The sequence below is a fragment of the Schistocerca americana genome, chromosome 5 (assembly GCF_021461395.2).
Source record: "Schistocerca americana isolate TAMUIC-IGC-003095 chromosome 5, iqSchAmer2.1, whole genome shotgun sequence".
Taxonomy (NCBI): Eukaryota; Metazoa; Arthropoda; class Insecta; order Orthoptera; family Acrididae; genus Schistocerca; species Schistocerca americana.
The window spans coordinates 245951665-245976068 of NC_060123.1; the positions used below are offsets into that span (position 1 = coordinate 245951665).

General features: G+C 46.0%; 1 protein-coding gene across 3 annotated transcripts in view; it reads left to right on the forward strand.

Annotated features, from left to right (window-relative positions):
- Nucleotides 1–24404, forward strand: part of LOC124616046 (aryl hydrocarbon receptor nuclear translocator homolog) — a 525437-nt gene that overhangs the window by 354725 nt on the left and 146308 nt on the right. For all 3 annotated transcript variants that reach the window (XM_047144275.1, XM_047144274.1, XM_047144273.1), the window contains one exon: nucleotides 10709–10869. In XM_047144275.1, the coding sequence (XP_047000231.1) occupies nucleotides 10709–10869 (161 nt within the window). The remainder of the gene's footprint in view (nucleotides 1–10708; nucleotides 10870–24404) is intronic.

A 24404-nucleotide genomic window follows, 5' to 3' on the forward strand; every position in this document is an offset into this window, starting at 1 on the left:
CATTCAGCAATTTACAGTGAAACGGAGAAACCTCTCAAGAGAGTGCTTCAGTACATTAAACGCATAATCAAGTGCATATCGATACAACAAACTTAGTAGAAAACGACACCAACCCAGAAAGGAGCCTCACTCTCTCCTAGGTGGCGGTGAAAAGCTGCCCAGGCTGGCATATGTTCCAGTCAGGCGGTCGTTAATCCGGCTTGCAGATTCGGTTCTGCTCCGGCTCACCTTCCTGCATCGGAAGCTAGCGATTGGCTCATCGCGTTAGCCGAGCGCAGAGCCCTCTGGCTGCTGATGCGACACATGCATGTAAAACGTCTAGGCACGCAACCGTTACCGTTGGCTTCCTAACGAATTATTCGTACCAAAGACGGCATGCGCGTGCATCTCCTCGTGTGGAGAAAAGGACAAGGCAGGCGATGTCTAAATATCGATTCGTACTTTGGACTCACCGGAAAAGAAAAACATTTCTGCAATTTCATAGCCCTCATTTTCATCAGATCGCAACCTGATCTTGACAATTCGAAACCGTTGGACAGCGTTTGTACTGTGAGGAAGAAATATTAAGAGTTCAGCGGTCAAACTTCGTCATGTAAATTTCTTCTTGTAGCATTGATAGCACGATGCTATTTTGTTCAGCCACAGAACTTGTTTCAATTTTAACTGTCTTTTTGTGTTTGGTTTATGATTATAATCTGCCCGCGAATTTCTGGCGTGTTTTGATGTAGTGATATTATAATCATCACCTAGTGTACCTTTCTAATACTCGAATCTAGTCGTCCTATGTAGACAACATACGGACTACGTAATCTATCATTTTACGTTACTTGTAACTGTACTCTGATTCAGTACGGCGCTGTCCGACGTTAAGCCTTGCATCCATACAAATTACCCTTCGTGCTTTTTTAATTTGACGTTTCGGATCTGTTAACTATTTCTTTTAGGTGGACGGATACTTGTTTTCACGTCGCTTCACTTTTATCTGCCTGTGCTAGATTTTATATTTTGAGTCTCTAAAGCTCTATTATAATATCTTATGAGTTCCAGCGAGCGCACTTACAGCTTGTATGACAACGTCTTTAACTGGAGATAGCCTTAGTGCTCCACTTTTAACTTCCTGCTATGCCTCCTCCCTTTACGTACTGATCTCCGTACACTGTAAGTGAACGCTGGGATGCCGTGACGCTGTGCCCTTTATTAACACCAGTAGTGAACTAAAGATGCCCTTCACATTTCGAATGGCCAAAAAAATTCAGTGCTACCAGAGGAGCGAACTTCGTTTGCGACTTCTACAGAACGACACCGTAACCATACACATTTCCATAATGTTGTTCGTTACCACAGCTATTGGAATGGTAGAGTTTCTAACCGACACTTTCCTTCTGTCGTGGATAGTTTTCTTATCCCCAGTTGAATTCCTCAGCAAGGATAGAGCTTCTGTTCACAAATTACAATAACTATTGGCTTTCGCTGTTAATATTTGCATAAGCTGGATATTTTCCTAATTTCGTATTCATGATGTTTGTTTTGATGAAAGCTGTTTGTGGCATTACGCGACCTTGGATTACAAATTTCGCAATTTTCTGAACATGCCTATTCTCGTTCTCATGAACGGAAAATTGGTTGGAATGTCGATATGAGTGAAGCATTTATGATGGTGGTTGGTATGCCATGAGATAAAGACTATCCATCCCTCTTGCATTTTATGTCCTCAGTCCACTGTTGCATATCTGCATGGCCTGTCAAAAAAAGTGAGCCACGTAGTAGGGGAGTAGGAAAGGAAACTTAATGGGTTGAGAGAGTATGTGATGTTCTTTCAGAGATTACAAATTCTAGTTAAATTCACAAAGAACTCGGCAGCACGGGCCGACTTATCAGTATGACGGTACACTCCCTCTGGCTTATATGCAAGTTCTGATTTGTTACGGAAGGGTAGAGCCGTTGCATCCCCTCCGGAGGCAAGCTGACCCGCAACAGTTGTAACTGGTCTTTGATGTTCTCTATACAAAGCACTGGAAACGAAGTTGGCGACCGAGCTACTCCCTTACCTGTTCTATAAGAGACAAATCTGGGGAGCTTGCTGGCTACGGGAGTACCTCAGCACGCGCAGACAGTTCATAGAGGCACGTGTCATATGTGGACGAGCATTGTCGTGTTGAAAAATGGCGCCAAGATACTGTCAGATGAGAAATAACGCGCGAGAACGCAAGACCTCCATGACATATCGTTGTGCCGTCGGAATTCGCTCCGTGACCTGATCATACCCAATGGCTCCCCACAGCTGGACATCAGGAAGACGCTGGAAGAAAGGGACCTCTCACCAATTAGCTGCCATACGTGCCGACCATTGTTACCGGGGTAGTACAGACCCTAGTTCATCCCTTAATACAGCGCGACACTATTCATCACCAGTTCTTGCTTCCTGGTCAGTACACCACTCCAAACGCATTCTTTTTTTTTACACTCCTGGAAATTGAAATAAGAGCACCGTGAATTCATTGTCCCAGGAAGGGGAAACTTTATTGACACATTCCTGGTGTCAGATACATCACATGATCACACTGACAGAACCACAGGCACATAGACACAGGCAACAGAACATGCACAATGTCGGCACTAGTACAGTGTATATCCACCTTTCGCAGCAATGCAGGCTGCTATTCTCCCATGGAGACGATCGTAGAGATGCTGGATGTAGTCCTGTGGAACGGCTTGCCATGCCATTTCCACCTGGCGCCTCAGTTGGACCAGCGTTCGTGCTGGACGTGCAGACCGCGTGAGACGACGCTTCATCCAGTCCCAAACATGCTCGATGGGGGACAGATCCGGAGATCTTGCTGGCCAGGGTAGTTGACTTACACCTTCTAGAGCACGTTGGGTGGCACGGGATACATGCGGACGTGCATTGTCCTGTTGGAACAGCAAGTTCCCTTGGCGGTCTAGGAATGGTAGAACGATGGGTTCGATGACGGTTTGGATGTACCGTGCACTATTCAGTGTCCCCTCGACGATCACCAGTGGTGTACGGCCAGTGTAGGAGATCGCTCCCCACACCATGATGCCGGGTGTTGGCCCTGTGTGCCTCGGTCGTATGCAGTCCTGATTGTGGCGCTCACCTGCACGGCGCCAAACACGCATACGACCATCATTGGCACCAAGGCAGAAGCGACTCTCATCGCTGAAGACGACACGTCTCCATTCGTCCCTCCATTCACGCCTGTCGCGACACCACTGGAGGCGGACTGCACGATGTTGGGGCGTGAGCGGAAGACGGCCTAACGGTGTGCGGGACCGTAGCCCAGCTTCATGGAGACGGTTGCGAATGTTCCTCGCCGATGCCCCAGGAGCAACAGTGTCCCTAATTTGCTGGGAAGTGGCGGTGCGGTCCCCTACGGCACTGCGTAGGATCCTACGGTCTTGGCGTGCATCCGTGCGTCGCTGCGGTCCGGTCCCAGGTCGACGGGCACGTGCACCTTCCGCCGACCACTGGCGACAACATCGATGTACTGTGGAGACCTCACGCCCCACGTGTTGAGCAATTCGGCGGTATGTCCACCCGGCCTCCCGCATGCCCACTATACGCCCTCGCTCAAAGTCCGTCAACTGCACATACGGTTCACGTCCACGCTGTCGCGGCATGCTACCAGTGTTAAAGACTGCGATGGAGCTCCGTATGCCACGGCAAACTGGCTGACACTGACGGCGGCGGTGCACAAATGCTGCGCAGCTAGCGCCATTCGACGGCCAACACCACGGTTCCTGGTGTGTCCGCTGTGCCGTGCGTGTGATCATTGCTTGTACAGCCCTCTCGCAGTGTCCGGAGCAAGTATGGTGGGTCTGACACACCGGTGTCAATGTGTTCTTTTTTCCATTTCCAGGAGTGTATGTTTTGGTGTTAACGGAAGCCTAGCCATGGGAAGGTAATTCCCGAGTCCGGCTGCTGCGAGGCTCCGACCAATGGTGCAGTATGACGTATGTTGTTGGAGGGAGTCCATGACTTGTTTTGGATGGCAGGCCCAGATGTGCCGGGGTTACGATGTGCGTGGTGCACAATACGGCCATCCTACCTGTGGTGTTCACAAGTGGTTGGCCACAACCTTGACGAAGAGTATGCCTGCTCTGACGTTCCCTTGCAGTCCAATATCGGGCCGCTCTCACATCCGAATGCGACACGAATGTGTAAACTTCACGATTCGACCAGCCGGCCAAATGGAGACCCACAATGAAGCCCCAGTCAAGCGCCGAAAACGCTGTCTCATACGAGTAGGCGGGATCTCTGTGTCCTTCTCCACTGTCGCTCCTACTAGGCCTAGTACCATTAAACACGAACGTGTACGAAGTTACACTGATATCCGAGCAATTCTTCTAGGCGCATTTTTTGATTTAATTGTGTGTTTATTTATTTTTTTCCTTCTTTAGGCGGTGTATAATTTTCATATTTCGTATGTGAAAGTTGTTCAAAAAAAAAAAAAAAAAAAAAAAAAGTTGAAATGTATGTGAAATCTTATGGGAATTAACTGCTAAGGTCATCAGTCCCTAAGCTTACACACTACTTAACCTAAAGTATCCTAAGGACAAACACACACACCCATGCCCGAGGGAGGACTCGAACCTCCGCTGGGACCAGCCGCACAGTCCATGTCTGCAGCGCCTTAGACCGCGCGGATTAGCCGAAAGTTGTAAAAGCACTAAAGGCAACAAAAATCTTCATTTGGCGGTAACATTTCGTGCCAAAAACCACACGTTTTTCTTGTCCATCGGTTGTCAAGCTTCTTTTATTAAATCTCTAGGCAATATGGATTAATACAGCACAGCTTGACCACAGCAAAGAAATATCGTATATTGTGTAGTAGTTTTTTTTAACAGCGATGCTGCAACAAAAGAACAGTATAGGAAAATATTAATAGTACGACGTTCTTACTCATGCTCACGCCACTTGGGAGAATTGCCCTGCCATGGCCGTACGTACAGTAACAAAGAGCTACAGCCAAAACGGGTATTATACGATGTGGAGAAATGTCATTTAGTTTCATTCATCGTAAATCACTCTATCAAAAGCGACAACAGCTGTCCCATATAGAGTAGATAGTTGTTAGGGTTTTTTCGTGAGGAATCTGAAGGGGCTGTGAATATGAAGGACGATTGCACAAATGTGTAGTGACTCACACTAAACTTCACACTCATGAGAATATAGATCCTACAGAACGTTGGAGAGTGGCACAGTAAATCTAACTGTCGCAGCAGTTTTCATATATTTTAACTAGAACTGTCCTCATATCAAGGAAAAGGTATTCACACTGCAAGTTGCATGATACGAATACGATTCACAGATGTTTGGGACTTTTGCACTAGGTATTCAAGAACTCTGTACATATGTTGGATCTCTTCCTTCACTGCGTGTGGCAGGTCTCAAATAGCCTGAGGTAGCGGCATGCTCGACCGTTTTCCTACTCATGCTGAACTGAATTCCAGTTTGGCTACAAGCAGGCCACTTCATTTGGGCATGTCACGAGAGTGAAGTTAGATTCCACATCATGACGAATAATTCGAACATATCCCTCCACTATTTCGACACAACAGCGCTCGCTTGTAACCTGCTCTGTCGCAAAGATACGAAGTCCTATTGTTTACTCGTATACGGCACTCTCTTAACCGATGTGTCCACGACCACAGTGACTATCATGTTCCAGCGTATTTTGTGCGTGGCTACGTGTTCCTCGAGCTGTATTGAGCCGCTTGTGTCCAGAAACACTTATTACATTAAACCAGGATTTATACGAGAACGTCACCATTGCCCACAGCCGTCGGTCCGAATGGCGTTTCCAACTCCGCAATCTATACGGCCGTAGGGGGGGGGGGGGGGGTTAGGACAAAGCATTACGTGGAGTTATCTGAGCATAGACTTGACTATACAGTCGTCGCGAAACGACTGTGTGTAAAACGTGACTATGAGAAGCACTAAAGGGTCCTCTTCGCCTTTTAGGATGCTTTAGGTCCTCCTCCGCCTACTGTTAACATGCTAGATTGGGCAGTGGTTGGCACACCGGAGTAGGATGCAGGAGAACAGTGGTTCACATTCTCGTCCGGCTAAGGTTTTCGGCACTTTCCTTAAATCACGTAAGGCAAATGCCAGGATTGTTCCTTCAAAGTTCATACAGCCGATATTCTTTCCTAATACCAGTTTCTGTTCCGCCTCTAATGACCTCTACGTTGACGGGACGGGACGGCAAACTCTAATCTTCCTTCCGCCTGCTGGTACTCACGTATTTCTTTAGACAGTGCACAGTTATACCTATCTCTCTGCTCACAACAGCTTTGCCTGTGTCATGACACTCACAACGGTGGTGCCGCTTTGATCGGTCTCATGACAACCAACTGCCCTACTATCATATGAACTCAGGGGATTCCTTGTAGCTATCAGTAAATAGATTATGTACAGTATGTAGTGATGTAGCACTACAACCTGTTGCTGTTGCCTTCGACAATATCCTTGGATCGCGATCTATACGCTGACTGCAACAGCTTTTTTTTCTTTATTTATTGTCGTTAAGTGTAAATAAAGGGAACCCATCTAATAAATCTGCGTAAGTACAAATGCAAACAAAGCACATAATAACTGACAACATAACACAATAAGAAGAAATTAACATTTATGACGAAAAAGTTAAGAGCAGTACTGTTACACTAGATGTTTTGAAGAAATATACAGCATTATCTATTGGTGGTGCGCTGGCTTGTGTAGGGTAAAGATAACGATAATGTTAGTTGTGGCATTATCCACTGATAGTTCTCGGTGTTGTATAGAAACTCCCCGTAGGGGTACAGAAACAGCTACATGTGCAAGTTGCAATCTCTTAAAAGACTGTGATGATTCTACGAGTTCTCGCATTGTGTATTGTTGGTATAAGGGTAACATTAACGGGGAATCCGGTATTTCAATTTGCTTAGTCTCTTGCAGAAAGTTACCTTGCTAATCGAGATACCACTCATACGAAAATCAGTCTCTGATGTTGGATCACACGAACAAGTTGGGGAGTTTCGACGCATATTTTCCTGTAGATGTGACTGGGAATGTTATTCTCGCTGGCGCATGTTTACTATTGTAGCCGCGACCTTCAGGGTGTCTGAGTGGCAGTGGAGGGATCGGTTTGCAGATTGTTTTATAGGTGACCCCTCTGCCGTCGTATTTCTCTTCGTATTCCTCTTCCCATGCGTTATATGCTGTCGCTTTAAGTTAGTGTTGCGTCTTTTGGGAGGAGGTCCATGTTTTCATTCTTTGCTGCAGTGGTGTCCAAATAAAGTCCGCCGAAGTTTCAAACTGATGTAAGTCATCTTCTGCAAGAGATTGTCGCCGATAGCGGAGATTCAATAGAGCCGTTGCGTGTGCAGCTAAAATACAGCGTCGGTGACTGACCCCTACCAGAAACTTCATGCAGGTATGTCGCAGAAAGCGACAATCGATAAGGAAATGTCGTTTTTCCCAGCAAGTTGTTTTTTTTTTTTCGTGCTATTATTTCAGTTCTTCAAGAGGAGCGATGGACTGGCAACGGATAAAACTGCTCTTCAGTCGAAGGTTTATACATGTATAGCAACGTTTTAACTGTACGGGGTGTTCGGAAGCTTCCTTGCAAACTTTTAGGACTTGTAGAGGAGTGTATAGATAATATTTTGAATTGGGACCCACGTCCGGAAAGTACCGTTTCCATGCTACAACCATTTGAAAACATGTTAAGAGTGCGATCACTTTTATAAGCACTTTTATAAGCAGTTGATTAGGCGTGACTCACTATACCAGTTGTTTCATAATTCCATTCATTACTGTCAGAGGAATTGCCCGTGTTCCCGTTGATGGGTCCTTTTCAACGTGATGCAGTACGGCTTCTTCCAGTTCGGCTGTGCGGCGTTTCCTTGGACCACCACAGTCCCGCCTGGTGACGGTGAAGCTAATCTTTGCCGCAGCCACTGCGTAATTGTGGCGAAAAGGGTGTGCGACGGAGTCGGATGTTGTGGCGAACGATCTCCATAAAGGCGACGAGGAGCTCTTCCATTACCGCGAGCTTCGCCATTCAGAAGGATCATATTGGTATATTGCGCAGTCGTGTACTCAGCCATGTTGCTCTATTCACTGACACGTGAATAAGGCTCAAAAAATGTCAGAGAGATAGAATAGAGACGTTCAATGACATCGGCCGATCCGATGTAACCATCCCCCGTCATGGCTACCGTGCTGCTTACCTCCTTAGCAAACATGTTTTCAAACAGTACTTTTCAGGACATGGGAGCCTATTCAAACTATTATGCACTCACTTCCTTCTACAAGTCTTAGAAGTTTGTAAAGTTTGTAACGACAATTTCCGAACACCTTGTATAAAATTGATAAGGGCTGGAAGAAAGGCTGTATCTCGAGACGGACTTCATCGTTGGGTGGCGGCAGCTGATTGGTTTCGGATGGGAGAGGGTACCTGGATTTGTGAATAGTGAGTGGGATAATAGGTGTTGGAACTGGGTTTCCTGATTAGTGTATTGGGTCCGAAGGTGCCCCAAGAATAGAAGAAAGTGTGAAAATAGATGAACTGCTATAGGATGCGAGTTGGGGAAGGAAGGAGGATGCGGAAGGCGAAGTGGAATGCATGCCTTCCCAGAATTTAAAGACATTAGCAGAGGGAGAGATCCAGCAACATTGGCGGAAGTTAGAATGGCGCAGATGAGGGATTTATAGGTAAGGATGATAGTAGAACTATGTAGACTCCAGATGTTGCCAGTTAGTGGTTTTAGTCAGTTTCGGGCTTTGTTTTGGTTGGTATGAAGGTGTGCAGTCAGTGTTAATTTTCTGTCGAGGGTAGCCCCAATACTTAATTGTGTTAGTGAGCGAAATTAGGTGGTTATTGATGGAGAGGTGGAAATCTGAACGACAGAATCGTCGAGCGTTGGACCAAAGATGGTATCTTGACGTTTCATTGGATTTACCTGTAGTTAGCACGTATTACACCACTCGATCAGGAGTGACGTTGGAGGGAGGCATGGGAGAGTTGGAGGGTGTGATGTAGGCCGGTTTGTCAGCTTATTGCATGAGAAGATGGAGAGGGGTGGTGGGTTTGGAATGTCTGCAGAGTACAAAATGTACAGGAGGACGTCAAGACAGCTCACCATCTACATCTGTCTACATCTACATACATACTCCGCAATCCACCATACGGTGCGTGGCGGAGGGTACCTCCCCGACTGTGTCAAGCGTTACACTTGACACAGTCACGTCGATTAAATATTTGGACGTAACATTGCAGAACGATATGAAGTGGGACAAGCATGTAATGGCAGTTGTGGGGAAGGCGGATAGTCGTCTTCGGTTCATTGGTAGAATTCAGGGAAGATGTGGTTCATCTGTAAAGGAGACCGCTTATAAAACACTAATACGACCTATTCTTGAGTACTGCTCGAGCGTTTGGGATCCCTATCAGGTCGGATTGAGGGAGGATATAGAAGCAATTCAGAGGCGGGCTGCTAGATTTGTTACTGGTAGGTTTTATCATCACGCGAGTGTTACGGAAAGGCTTCAGGAACTCGGGTGGGAGTCTCTGTAGGAAAGGAGGCGTTCTTTTCGTGAATCGCTACTGAGGAAATTTAGAGAACCAGCATTTGAGGCTGACTGCAGTACAATTTTACTGCCGCCAACTTATATTTCGCGGAAAGACCACAAAGATAAGATAAGGGAGATAAGGGCTCGTACAGAAGCATATAGGTAGTCATTTTCCCTCGTTCTGTTTGGGACTGGAACAGGGCAATAGGATGAAAAATTCGGCGGCTGGTACGGGTGATAGTGCGGCGGCGGAAAACAAAGCTATAAAGTTAACTGAGAGTGCGTAGGCTTGTAGCTTGAAGAGCAATGTAGTAGCCGGCCGTAGTGGCCGTGCGGTTCTAGGCGCTACAGTCTGGAGCCGAGCGACCGCTACGGTCGCAGGTTCGAATCCTGCCTCGAGCATGGATGTGTGTGATGTTCTTAGGTTAGTTAGGTTTAATTAGTTCTAAGTTCTAGGGGACTGATGACCTCAGAAGTTAAGTCGCATAGAGCTCAGAGCCATTTGAACCAAGCCAGCAATGCAATAACCAATCAAAATCTTTGGATTTCTATCTATATCCGGATCCCGCTCCAGCTACTGCCGGCTCTGGGTGCTGACGAGTCCTCTCCATTTGGCTCGGTCCTTCAACCACTTTTCTTCCTACACTTGCTGCCAGGTCACATCTCTCCTTTCCACAGATATTCTCACTCCAATTTTCCACCGTGTTCTTAGGCGCCCTCTAGATCTTTTCCCATCCATCTTTAGTTGTTCCATAATTTTGGGGAGTCTCTGCCTATGCATCCTCTTAACATCCCCATACCATCTTAAAATCTTTTTTTTTTTTCAATTTCTTCTCTCATACTTCCTTGTTTAAGGTCCTTTCTAATGTCTACATTCCTTGGATTTCGGGACAGCCAAATATGGCGGATTTTCGTATATTTTTTTGTCAGATAAGGAGGTTGAGGTGAAGGAAGGTGTCATCGATGGAACGCGGCAAGTTTCAAATCGTGTAGCTTTTGGTGTAGTAGTAAAAGTAAAAGAAGTATAAAAAACTGAACCGATTTGTAGTTAATTGATTGTGTTGCTGTTGTTGTTGTTGTTTTTTGTTGAATTACTGCGTTTACCGCGTGCGTCTTGTTGCCGTTCTACTGCAGGGAGAATCACTGCGAGATTGAGCGCCGTCGGCGGAACAAGATGACAGCGTACATCACGGAGCTGTCGGACATGGTGCCCACGTGCTCGGCGCTGGCACGCAAGCCCGACAAGCTCACCATCCTGCGCATGGCCGTCGCCCACATGAAGGCGCTGCGCGGTAAGTACTCGCTCTGCCCTGCCCTGCTGCGCTCATCACTCCGGCCTCTGAAGCGGACCAGGCTACTGCTTAAGCCGCCTTCACACAGGAAGTGGTATTCAGCATACGGCGCGCAGCCGTGGTCCCCACCACGCTGCTGCACGATCACTCGTTCATACGGTACGTGTACCGCGACGTGACGAATGCGACCGCAGCGCGCTCTAGCGGCCACAGGCCATGCACGCAAACTACACACATGTTCTTGAAGTGGAGAAGCGGAAACTAGTTTTTCATTTTCTAAAAGAAACGCGATAGAGTCTTCGCGCGACGTTCTTTATTGTGGTTATTTGTAGTTTTATCTATATACAGGAACTGTTCTGCTTTAAATCCGTATGTCTATACATATAATTCTCTCCATATTCAAGCAGCGGTGATGCTTTTTATTTACTTAAAACTAGAAGTAACCTGTATTTTACGTACGTGGCGTTCGTCCATTTGGTCGGTCTACGTTCGAATGCGCGTTCGGAATACGTGAAATGCTTTGTATTGCTCTATAATTCAAGAAGACTCCACAACGTCCGTTTTCCACTCTCTGACGTCAGATACTCGTTACGTTTCTCGCTGACATTCGAATTCACAACCCGTTTGAGTTTGGCTTTACACGATGAATCAGCGACTACCAGTGTCTGCTGACGTTTAACATCCACACAATCCACCAAGTGGGTTGTGGAACACAAATTCCGTTATTAAGCTGCCAACTAGCAATGTTTTTACACAGACATATACAATCTGCAAACTACTTAGCAGAGGGCGCTGCCATTGCATCACATGTTAGGTTTCCCACTATTCCATTCGGTGTGTGGGGCACGGGAATAGTGACTGCATAAGTACTTCTGTGCGCGTTGTTATTAGTTCCTGCTGATAGTCGAGCACCCGAAGCTACATCGTAGTCGGGAGTCACGGTATACCTAAGTACTATTTCACTCACCTTTGCGGCAGACAGTGACAGCTGGCAATTGACTACTGTTGTCAGGCAAAGTAACGAACCAGTTGTCACAGGAACTATTCGACAATCAGTTATCGTGATGTCACGGATTCGCTGTAGCAGGTGCTGAAATCTGGCAGTCATGCTGCGACTATCATTAAATATCATGCACATCATATCCTATTTCAGTTACAAGGTCAAAGAAAAGTTTTGACGATGACGATGAGGATCAACTATTAGAGTGTGTAGTTATCATGTTATGTATACTTAGTAATATAATAATTTCAGATATGTACTTGCCAAGGATTATGCTTTGGAGAGTTTAGGAAGCGCTGTTAGAGCTTGTTAGCATATCGATAATTTCCCCTTCCAACAGAAAAGTTAGTGCCACATTGCAGTCCATGTTGTAAACTCCCGTGCGTCTTCCTTTCACAGAGGCTAATACCAGACTGAGCTCTGTTGCTGCTATGTAGAGCAGTTTCAACGAAATATGTAGGCAATAAACTGTCGGCAGCTACAGCTGGTGCACACTTCCAGCTGCAACGACTAGAAGTAACAGCGAAATTGTTCCTTTCTTCGCTTTCGTATAACAGATACTGTGTGGTGTTCTGTAACAGTGAGTGGACAGTATTCTTTTAAGGGACTGCAAGAACTTGCATTATTAACCTGAGAACTTATATTTTCCTTCTATGCAAGCTGTAAATTAAAGTTCCCCGCCGTCATTATCGACACTTCGTCTAAATACCATTCAGGCGTAACGTTCAGCGTAGTACCTCAATACGTCACCGACTGTCTATTTTTGATATCTGATAACTAACACTGATACATCAGTTCACGAAATTTGCCGAAGTTAAATTGAGAAACAAACTTTCTCAGTGTAATGCATAAAACTTCTCTCTATATGTAAATTGAAGTTCCCTGCTCGCTTCTGTCTGTATGTAGGGGCTGATTTTAGGAACTACTTTATGTTGATCCAGTATCAACATGCCCATCATGCAGGGCAGCCTATGTGGCAGGGGCTACGAAAAAACACGTTTTTCCTGTATCTCAGCTCCTGTATGAGCTGGGAAGCTATAAACCCCACAGTGCTGCTGCTCGTGGGGGCTGCTGTGTCTTTTCCAATATAAATTTAAGTGCTAGGAAGTCCTCCATCAAAGTGTTTGTCTGGAGTGCGGTCTTGTGTGGAAGTGAAATGTAGATGATAAACAGTCGCGACAATAAGAGAATTAAAGCTTTTGAAGTGTGGTGTTACAAAAGAATGCTGAAGATTGGATGGGTAGATCAGATAAGTAATGAAGAGACACAGTATCAAACCGGAGATAAAAGTGCTTAGTAGTATAATTTGAATGGGAAAGAATAGTTTGGAGAGCTCCATTAAGGAATTATAAGAGTACAACTATAAAAACGACAACATACTATCTCCTCATTGCTGTTGTGAAAATGAGGGCTGAACAGTTTTGATTGGTGTTGTGAGAGAACAGTTTTGATTGGTGTTGTGAGAATGAGGGCTGAACAGTTGTGTATGAAGCTTTCAAGTAGTCTAGGATTTATCTACTTTATATTATTCCGAAGTCTTAGTCCCTTCTCGACAGCGACCACATACCCTCATATGGTTGGATACCTAAATTTGTTGATTATCGGTGGCAATGGCATTTGAACATTTAACAAGTCTGCAGATGCCGGATGCAATGTATTATTGTATGAATAACGTGATGAACAATGTTAAAAGTTTCTATATTGTCTTTTGCTTTTCACTTGGGGTTTTCAGGGTATATAAAATCAAATGGAACGTCATGTATTTATCCACATAGATGTTGTAATTGAAAATCTACTTTTGCATGATGGTGGACAATAAAAATCGAAATTAGTAGCAATAAGAAAGATTTTCGTAGCAGCCGATTGTGTGCAACACGATTTTTGCCAAAAATCTGCAAACTGTGGGGCACCAACTACTGATAGTATAAATAACATTTACAAGATGGCATATGCCGATAACAGAGAGGTCATATGGTTGAACCGTGTGGCTCTCTTAAGAAAAGTCGTTTGTAACGCTTTTCAGTGCCAAAAACTTGTTATCTTGAAGTTAATAGTACATGTTTCGATATCATGTAATTTTTTTCCCCCAGAGATGGGGCACTAAATCCAAGAGCTTATAACGTCATTGATAATTGCCACAGAAGCCTGCGTTTTTATTGCATTATGTTTCTCAGGTTGCTGTAGATCCACTCCATTTCCGTGTCTGAAGAGGCTGAACAGAAAACTATGCAATCTGCAACACAATACAATTTAATTTCCTGGTTTTAAAGTAGCACTACGCATCGTTACTTTTTCGTTTCATATCTTTTATATTTGATTAGGCACACTCTCACTTGAGCAAAATATGTTTACAGTAATGATATATTTTCACTTGTCACTAATGAAGAATGAAAAATATATTAAAAGAAGAATAGCATTCTTTCCCTTAATCTGGGCAGTCCTGTCACGGTCACCAAATCTTATATAAATATCTACTTTTCCATTCTTTTTTTTGCTTTCAGCTGTTGAGATGGCTTTTGGTAATATACTTCCACAGATAACAGTATTGAATGATTGGTTGTACATCACATAAGGTAGGCAACTACAAGATTTGCGTCCAGTCTACAAGACACTAGAAAAACGAGCTGATCTTACATGCTCTGAAGGCTCAAGGGATGTCGACCAACTGCCTTGTTATTCTCTGCCATTCGGCGTCATAGGGATGCGAAATGAAGGGCCTGCCCTCCCTGCCGTTTTGCCAACTTTCCGGATCTTGCAGCCACGATCTCTCCTCAAGTAGCTCCTCAGTTGGCATTACAATGCTGAGTACACCCCATACCTGACCTCTCACCATGGAAAAATCCTTGGCAGTAACGGGATTGAACCCATGTCCTCTGCACGGCAGCCATGTACGCTGATCACTCAGCTACGGAGGCGGACTGAGACTCGAGAAGAACTGTCATTGTTTGTAACAGAGTCATTATAACAAATGGCGAATGTTAAAATATTCGCTTTGCCTAAATTGTTTCAAGTATAACTAATCATTTATTTTATTTCGAAGTGACACGTATGAGTAGCAGCTAGCTCAGCAGCCCAAATAAAAAAAGAGTGGAAGGACTGTGATGCATGTACTGATGACAGTTATTGAACTACATGAAAAAAACTGAAACAAACTACGGCATGCACACATTTTATTCAACATCTGAACGTCGCTACATATATTCAGATTTAGGTTATGACACGTTCGATATGCCTGCCATCATTGGCGATGATGTAGCGCAGACGAATAACGAAATTCTGCATGACCCGCTGAATTGTTGTCGGTGACATCCTGAATGACTGTTTTCAGCTCAGCAATGGCTTTGGGATTATTGCTGTACACCTTGTCTTTAATGTAGCCCCACAAAAAGGTGTCGCATTTGTTCAGATCTGAAAAATATGGCGGCCAATCGAGGCCCATGCCAGTGGCATCTGGGTATCCCAGAGCCAGAATGCAGTCCCCAAATTTCTCCTCCATGACATCAAGCGTTCTTCTTCGATGAGGTTGATCTCCGTCTTGTATGAACCACAGCTTGTCGAAGTCAGGGTCACTTTAGATAATGGGGATGAAATCATCTTCCAAAACCTTCATGTACCGTTCGGTAGTCACCGTGGCATCAAGGAATATCGCACCGATTATTCCGATCGAAATGCGGATTCTCAGTTCCCCCAAATGCACCAGTTTTGATTATTGACGAGCCCGACCTTTATCAAAGTCGGAAACGTGATGGTACGCATTTCCCCTCCTTACACGAGGCATCACAACAACGTTTCACCAGGCAGCGGCGGTCAACTGCTGTCCTCATGTAGGCACGTTGTAGGTGTCGCCACCGGCGCCAACCTTGTGTGAATGCTGTGAAACGCTGATCATTCGCACATCACAGCATCTTCTTCCTGTCGGTTAAATTTCGCGTCTGTAGCACGTCATCTTCATGGTGTAGCAATTTTAATGGCCAGTAGTGTAAAAATGGGCTTCGTCGCTAAACCAAACCGTGCATGCGCATAGCAATTCCCATCGTGCCCCGCGGCCAACCGTGCAGTTTGAACGTCCTAACGCGGACCGTTCAGAAGTTGTGACAATTTTATTTCATATAGTTCAATAATTGTCACCCTGTAAGAACGTCACATTAAGCAATGTGCAGTCTTAATATTCGCGAGTCATTGCTAGGGCGAAAGTCGAGCTAAATAGCAGAAAATTTGGCTGAAGGTAGGAGCGGTGCCTGGGGGGAGGAGAGGCCGTGGGAACGGCGAGGGTCCGGTGGCGAGTGCGTGCCGCCGCGAGGAAAGTTGGCAGCGGACGCGCCGCCGTGGCCGTGGCGTTGCGACGCTCGTCACGTCGGCGCGCACAAAGGGCGACGCTGCCAACTCTGCGTGCCGCGCCGCGCCGCGCCGCGCCGCGCCACTCACAAACCACTTGTTGGCGGCCACGTGTCTTCGCGGCCGCGCATTCCGCCTCGCGTGACGCCTCGCCGTCGTGTCACCTCTAGCACGAGACGAGCCCTGTTTGGAAGCTTTCATTTATTTCTTACGTCTAAACGAGCCACTCTACTGTGGCTAATGTGTACTGCTGGCCGCTAAAACTGCAGCACCACGAAGACCTCACCTTAGCGTGAAGTGTACTTCGAGATGGCGTATGCAAACGACTGGTATTTCTACGCGGCTGCAAAAAGTAGACACAGGTAATGCCATATACATTGGTGTCCAAAATTAAAACGACAAACCGCTATTTTCCCGTCCTGTGTCTAAATCACTATGTAATCATACAAACTGTCAACTGATGTCCGTAAGATTGTGTTCTGCACGAAAGAAGGCATTCTGGTGAACTGACAACAACGCCGACGATGATGTCAGAGCACCTATCAAACGGCGTAATGCTTTCCGGGTAATCTCACATTCACAGTCGCTGCGTATGCAGTCACAGACGTTGCAGTTTGGCACAGAGAAGACGCCTACCAGATTCTCTGCTGTGGAGGGCCAGAGGAAGAATAGAAGCAGGACAGTCGCAAACTGATGTGGCCTGAAGGCTCATTGTGAATCTTTCTGTTGTTTCTCGGATCTGGCAAAGTTTATACAGATCGAAACTCTATCCCGAAGACCAGGGCAGGGCCTACCACGTGTGACATTAGAAGGAGAGGATCGTTATTTGACTGTAACGCCACGACGGTACCGCCTTAGTACTGCACGGCAACTGTCATCTGACCTCGCAACATCCATTGAATACACTAATGGCCATTAAAATTGCTACACCACGAAGATGACGTGCTACAGACGCGAAATTTAACCTACAGGAAGAATATGCTGTGATATGCAAATGATTAGCTGTTCAGAGCATTCACACAAGGTTGGCGCCGGTGGCGACACCTACAACGTGCTATGTGAGGAAAGGTTCCAACCGATTTCTCATACACAAACAGCAGTTGAACGGCGTTGCCTGGTGAAACGTTGTTGTGATGCCTCGTGTAAGGAGGAAAAATGCGTACCATCACGTTTCCGACTTTGAAGAAGGTCGGATTGTAGCCTATCGCAATTGCGGATTATCGTATCGCGACATTGCTGCTCGCGTTGGTCGACATCCAATGACTGTTGGCAGAATATGGAATCGGTGGGTTCAGGAGGGTAATACGGAACGCCGTGCTGGATCCCAACGGCCTCGTATCACTAGCAGTCGAAATGACAGGTATCTTGTAGGCATGGCTGTAACGGATCGTGTACCCACGTCTCGATCCTTGAGTCAACAGATGGCCACGTTTGCAAGACAACAACCATCTGTACGAACAGTTCGACGACGTTTGCAGCAGAATGGACTATCAGCTCGGAGACCGTGGCTGCGGTTACCCTTGACGCTGCATCACAGCATGTACTCAACGACGAACCTGGGTGCACGAATGGCAAAACGTCATTTTTTCGGATGAATCCAGGTTCTGTTAACAGCATCATGATAGTCGCATCCGTGTTTGGTGACATCACGGTGAACGCACATTCGAAGCGTGTATTCGTCATCGCCATACTGGCGTATCACCCGGCGCGATGGTATGGGGTGCCATTGGTTACACATCTCGGTCACCTCTTGTTCGCATTGAGGGCACTTTGAACAGTGGACATTACATTTCAGATGTGTTACGACCCGTGGCTGTACCCTTCAAATGGTTCAAATGGCTCTGAGCACTATGGGACTCAACTGCTGTGGTCATCAGTCCCCTAGAACTTAGAACTACTTAAACCTAACTAACCTAAGGACATCACACACATCCATGCCCGAGGCAGGATTCGAACCTGCGACCGTAGCAGTCGCGCGGTTCCGGACTGCGCGCCTAGAACCGCTAGACCACCGCGGCCGGCTGTACCCTTCATTCGACCCCTGCGAAACCCTACATTTCAACAGGATAATGCACGCCCGCTGGTTCAGGTCCTGTACGGGCCTTCCTGGATACAGAAAATGTTCGACTTCTGCCCTGGCCAGCACATTATCCAGATCTCTCACCAATTGAAAACGTCTGGTCAATGGTGGCCGAGCAACGGGCTCGTCACAATACGCCAGTCACTACTCTTGATGATCTGTGGCATCGTGTTGGAGTTGCATGGGTAGCTGTACCTGTAAACGCCATCCAAGCTCTGTTTGACTCAATGCCCAGGCGTATCAGGTGGTTGTTCTGGGTACTGATTTCTCAGGACTATGCACCCAAATTGCGTGAAAATGTAATCACATGTCAGTTCTAGTATAATATATTTGTCCAATGAATACCCGTTTATCATCCGCATTTCTTCTTGGTGTAGCAATTTTAATGGCCAGTAGTGTATGTTGCATCGAGCCAGAACGGTGTGCAGAATACTTCGGCAGAGTGGCCTTTATTGTCGGAGACCTGCTGTATGTGTACCTCCGATGCATGTTCACAGAAAGGAATGTCTAGAGTGGAGTCGACAACATCCCACCTGGACGGTTGAACAGCGGGCCAATGTTCTTTTCAGAGATCAGTCCCGATTTTGTCTGGAGAGTGATTGTCGACGTATTCGCTTATGGGGGAACGCGGAACACTATTGCGAAACCCAGACATTGCGGAAAGGGACCAGTATCGAGGAGGATCCCTAATGGTGTGAGCAGGGATTTTGTTGACTACTCGAACACATCATCATGAAATGGTTTGGGTGAATCGGCAAGGTGCAACTGCTGTCAGGTATCGTGACGAGACCTTGGAATCTCATGTGAAATTGTTTCGAGGTGCTGTTGGCCCAGATTTAGTTTTGGTGGACGATAATACGCGACCCCATAGACACGGGCGGTTGATGTTTCCTTGGAAACGGAAGATATTGCACCGCATCGCGCCAGTGACCACCAACCACTCTCCAAGACTTGCGAGCAGCTCTGCAGGAAGAATGGGCGGTATTGCCTTAACATTAAATTGATGACATCGTTCACAGCATGCCCGTCGTTGTCAGAATGCAGAGGCGTTCACACTCCATACTGAGCACATTAACCAGTTGTCAGAAAATATGTGCAAATCCGTTAAGTTGGAAGAAACAAAGAACATTTTAATCTACCGCTATGCATGTTGCTGTTGTTTACGTTCCGTATTCTTTACATTGTTTCTGCTTTACCATCACCTGTTTATACTGTTTTGTAGCAGAATAAACGTAGCCTTGCAAAATTCCCGTTTCTTGCTTTAATTTTGCGCACTAGTGTACATTTTAAACAGGGCGTTTCAAAAGTATCTAAGCACGGTTCGTGGATGTAATGTGTGCATCAAAATAAAGTATATTGTACATTTACCACAGAACACGGACATCAAAAAGTTGTCCATGTAGATGAAGACAATGACGAGCACGGCGTCTTACTGCTCTTGGAATGTTGGAGTTCCCATTCATCTCATTCTGAACATTTCACAGTCATTTTCAATTTGCTGCTGCTGTTGTGCTACATCCATAAGCGAGCTCCTCGAGACAGCCCCAAAGATACACGTTCACGAGGATAACATCCGGAGAGCTGGCGGGCAAAGCAATTGGCCCTCTATGACGGTATAATCAACGTTGAGATACGATCTTGCCTGCCGACTGAAATGTGCAGGGGCACTGTCGTGCATTAAGAATACATTGGTTCGTGTTGCGAATGGGACATCATGAAGCAGCCCACCAATTCATGTTCCAAAAACTGTCGATACACTCTGCCAATCAGGTGCTGTGGAATAACATGCGGTATGAGTAACTAGTGGTCCACCATACCACACGAAATGTTCACTTTAAAACAATGTCGATATCCTGTACTGTAGTCATGTGACTATTGTCATATGCTCACACGCGCATGTTATGAGCATTCATGATACCCGCACGGGTAAACAGGCTCTCGTCCACAATACCCGACGACCGAACAGTGGATCATTAGCTGGGCGCTCGAGTGACCACTGACGGAAATTCTGACGTCTAGGGTAGTCTAAACGTGTCAGCTCCTGTACCTTCTGCAGGTGAAATATATGCAGCTGCTGCCTCTGAAGCAGGCGCTAAGCAGTTGAGGAACCCCTACAGTGCCACTTACACGGTGGTGGTTTATGGTCGGATCTCGTCTACCATTGTCAGGATGTTCTCAACACCCACTTCGTTCAGTTGGGGCCGACCTAACTGCTGCGCACCACGAATGCCGTATTTCTTTAAACGCCTGTCCACAGCTGTTAAACTCCATATACTGTCATCTTGCTGCTCGTGCATTGCCTACTGCTGCGCGGTAAAAGACGTGAATATCCGCGTATTCACCTGAGTGCGGCATCGTATCGTACACAACGACTGTGGTCTTTGAACTACCGACAGAATGTTTGTACAAAGTACGTCTGGTACCGCTACACTACAACAGCGCGAGAGAGTACAACGGACCACTCCGAAGTCAGTAAATAAAGGCATTTCGTGCCAAGCGGTGTAGAGAGATATACAAAATGACATTGTGCATCATAACTCGGAAACACAGTAGTTTCAGACAAAACTTTGTTTAGCATTTTCCTCTTGTTCTAATGCATACATTACACCCGCCAAGTGTGTACAGTTACTTTTGCACAGCCGTATATACATCGTGAAGATTAATAAAATACACTGGACTCGCATTCGGGAGGACGACGGTTCAATCCCGTCTCCAGCCATCCTGATTTAGGTTTTCCGTGATTTCCCTAAATCGTTTCAGGCAAATGCCGGGATGGTTCCTTTGAAAGGGCACGGCCGATAGCCTTCCCCATCCTTCCCTAACCCGAGCTTGCGCTCCGTCTCTAATGACCTCGTTGTCGACGGGACGTTAAACAACACTAACCTAATCTAACCTTAATAAAATAAACTGCAGGGACGGATTCCCGGCTGAAAATGGATGAAAAAAGTCTTATGAATATGTGTACGGAACTGCATCGTTGCCGCAGCAGATGGTGCTGACGAAGTAAAGTTCCTCTGACCGCGTTCCGTGTGTTCCTAGTCTTTTGTAGGCTGTGTGATTGACGGCGGACACTGTACGTACACCAGATTTCGAGGAGCGGGTTCTCCAGGGTATTGACACGAACCCTAGTACATGCTCGAGGCAGGTGGCCTACCAGCATGGTGGTGTAAGTCAAAGTACAATTATATGCATCTTGCATGGCAACCGCTGCTACCCTATCACCTGCAACGAGTGCAAAGATTATCAGCAGCGGATTCCTATCCACGGGGAGGATTTTGTCGATGGTTTTTGCACCAGACCATCACAATTACACGATTTCTCAGCCCTCTTTACCGACGAAGCAACCTTTACCAGGACTGGCATCATCATTCTGCATAATCATCATCTGTGGGCAACAGAAAGCCCTCGAGGAATGGTTGAGGCGTCTCATCAGCATCGATTCAGCATCAATGTGTGGGCAGAGATTCTCGGCGACCACATACTTGAACCCATTATTATTCCACGGTACCTCGACGGAGGAGCTTAGCTGGACTTCTTTGCCTGGGCTGCTTCATAATGTGCCTTTGGCAGTACGAAAGGTTATGTGGTTTCTGCGTGATGGAGCACCACTTCACTTCCACCTTACAGTTCGCCGACACCTCAACAGCATCTTTCCCGGACGTTCGGTAGGACGCGGAGACCCTGTAGTATGGCCTGCTATATCACTAGACTTAAACCCTGTGGATTCTACATCTACATGTACATAGGCACTCCACAAGCCACCGCACGGTGCGTGGCGGAGGATACCCTCTACCATTACTAGACGTCTCCTTTCCTGTTCCCCTCCCATATAGAGCGAGGGGAAAACAACCGTCTCTAAGCGTATGAGCCCTAATTTCTAGTAAGCACAACGTATGTTGGCAGCAGTAGAATCGTTCGGCAGTCAGTTTAAAATGCCGGTTGTCTAAATATACTCAGTAGTGTTTCTCGGAATGGACGTCGCCTCCTCTCCATGGATTCCCATTTGAGTTCCCGAAGCATCTCCGTAACACTGACGTGTTGTTCGAACCTCCCGATAGTAAATCTAGCCGCCCTCCTCTGAATTGCTTCTATGTCTCTCTTCAACCTGACCTGGTACCGATCAGTACTGAAGAATAGGTCGCACCAGCGTCCTATGTGCGGTCTCCTTTACAGGTGAACCACTCTTTCGTAAAATTGTTGCAATAAACCAAAGTCGACCTTTCGCTTTCCCTACCACAGTCATCACATGCTCCGTGCATTTCATATCGCTTTGCAAAGTTACGGCCGGCCGGGGTGGCCGAGCGGTTCTAGGCGCTGCTGTCTGGAAGCGCGCGACCGCTACGGTCGCAGATCCGAATCCTGCCTCGGGCATGGATGTGTGTGATGTCCTTAGGTTAGTTAGGGTTAAGTAGTTCTAAGTTCTAGGGGACCGATGACCTTAGAAGTTAAGTCCCATAGTGCTCAGAGCCATTTTTTGCAACGTTACGCCCAGATATTTAAACGGCTTGACTGTATCAAGCAGGGCACTAGTAATACTGTATCCGAACATTACAGGTTTGTTCTTCCTACTCATCCTCATTAACTTACATTCTCCCACATTTAGAGTTAGCTGCCATTCATGACACCAATTGTAAATTTTTCTAAGTCATCTTGCATCCTCCTAAAGTCACTCAACTTCAACACCTTACCGTACACCACAGCATCATCAGCAAACAACCATAGACCCTGTCCGCCACATCATTTATGTGTGTAAAGAACAACAGCGGTCCTATCACACTTCTCTGGGGCACTCCTGACGAAACCCTTGTCTCCGATGAACACTCGCTGTCGAGGACAACATACTGGGTTCTATACTTAAGTCTTCGAGCCACTCACATATCTGTGAACTTATTCCATATGCTCGTACCTTCGTTAACGGCCTGCAATGGGGCATCATGTCAAATGCCTTCCGGAAATCAAGAAATATGGCATCTGCCAGTTACCCTTCATTCATAATTCGCAGTATATCATGTGGGATAAATGCAAGCGATGCTTTCTAAAACTATGCTGATTCGTGGACGTAAGTTTCTCAGTCTCAAGAAAGTTTGTTATATGCGAACTGAGGATATGTTCCAGGATTCTGCAGCAAACCGAAGTTAGGTAAGGATCTGCTGCCGTAGAGTACTTTTTGTAAAACCGAAGTGGGATTCCATCTGGACCTGGTAATTTATTTGCTTTCAAATCTTTCAATTGTTTGTCTATGCGAGGTATGTTTATTACTATGTCGTTCATAGGCATTTTATATCCTCGCAACTTCCGTCAACGTCAAGTTATTTAGCTGCCCAAATAACAAACCTCATCTCTTGCTTCAGGAGTCTCATGTCCTAAACTGATTCCCTTACCGTCGCCTGATTTTATTCGACTACGTTCCCTTACCCTTCTTTTACTTTCGTTGATGTCCATTTTATAACATGCTTTCAAGACCCTATCCAACCCTTTCAACTACTTTTGCAAGCCCTTTTCCATCCGTGACGGAATTGCAATGTCATCGGCAAAGCTCAAAGTTTTATCGCTTCTCCTTGGTTCCCTTTAATACGTTCTCAATGTAAAGATTGAATGTCATCGGAGGGAGGCTACGAGCCAGTCTCAGTCTCTTCTCAACTACTGCTTCCCTTTCATGTCCTTCGACTGCAGTCTGGTTTCTGTACAAGTTGTAAATAAACTTTCGCCCCCCTGTATGCTACTCCAGATACCTTCAGAATTTCAAAGAGTGTATTCTAGTCATCATATCAAAACCTTCTCTAAATTTACAAATGCTATAAAGGAGAGTTTACCTTTTTTAAAACTTATCTTCTAAAATAAATCGAAGCATCAGTATTGCCTCGTGTGTGCCTTTACTTCTCCGAAAGCCAAACTGGTCCTCCCGATGTGGGCTTGCACCGGTTTTTCCGTTCTTCTGTGAGTAATTCATGTCAGAGTTTTGCAATTATGAGACATTAAACTGGTAGTCCTGTAACACTCACACCTATGGACAACTGCCTTCTTTGGTAGTAAGATTATTACAGTCTTCATATACAGCGGTTAGATAAAAATATGGAAACTTAAAACACAATACGTTCTGTGCCTGGTAACTATCACTCA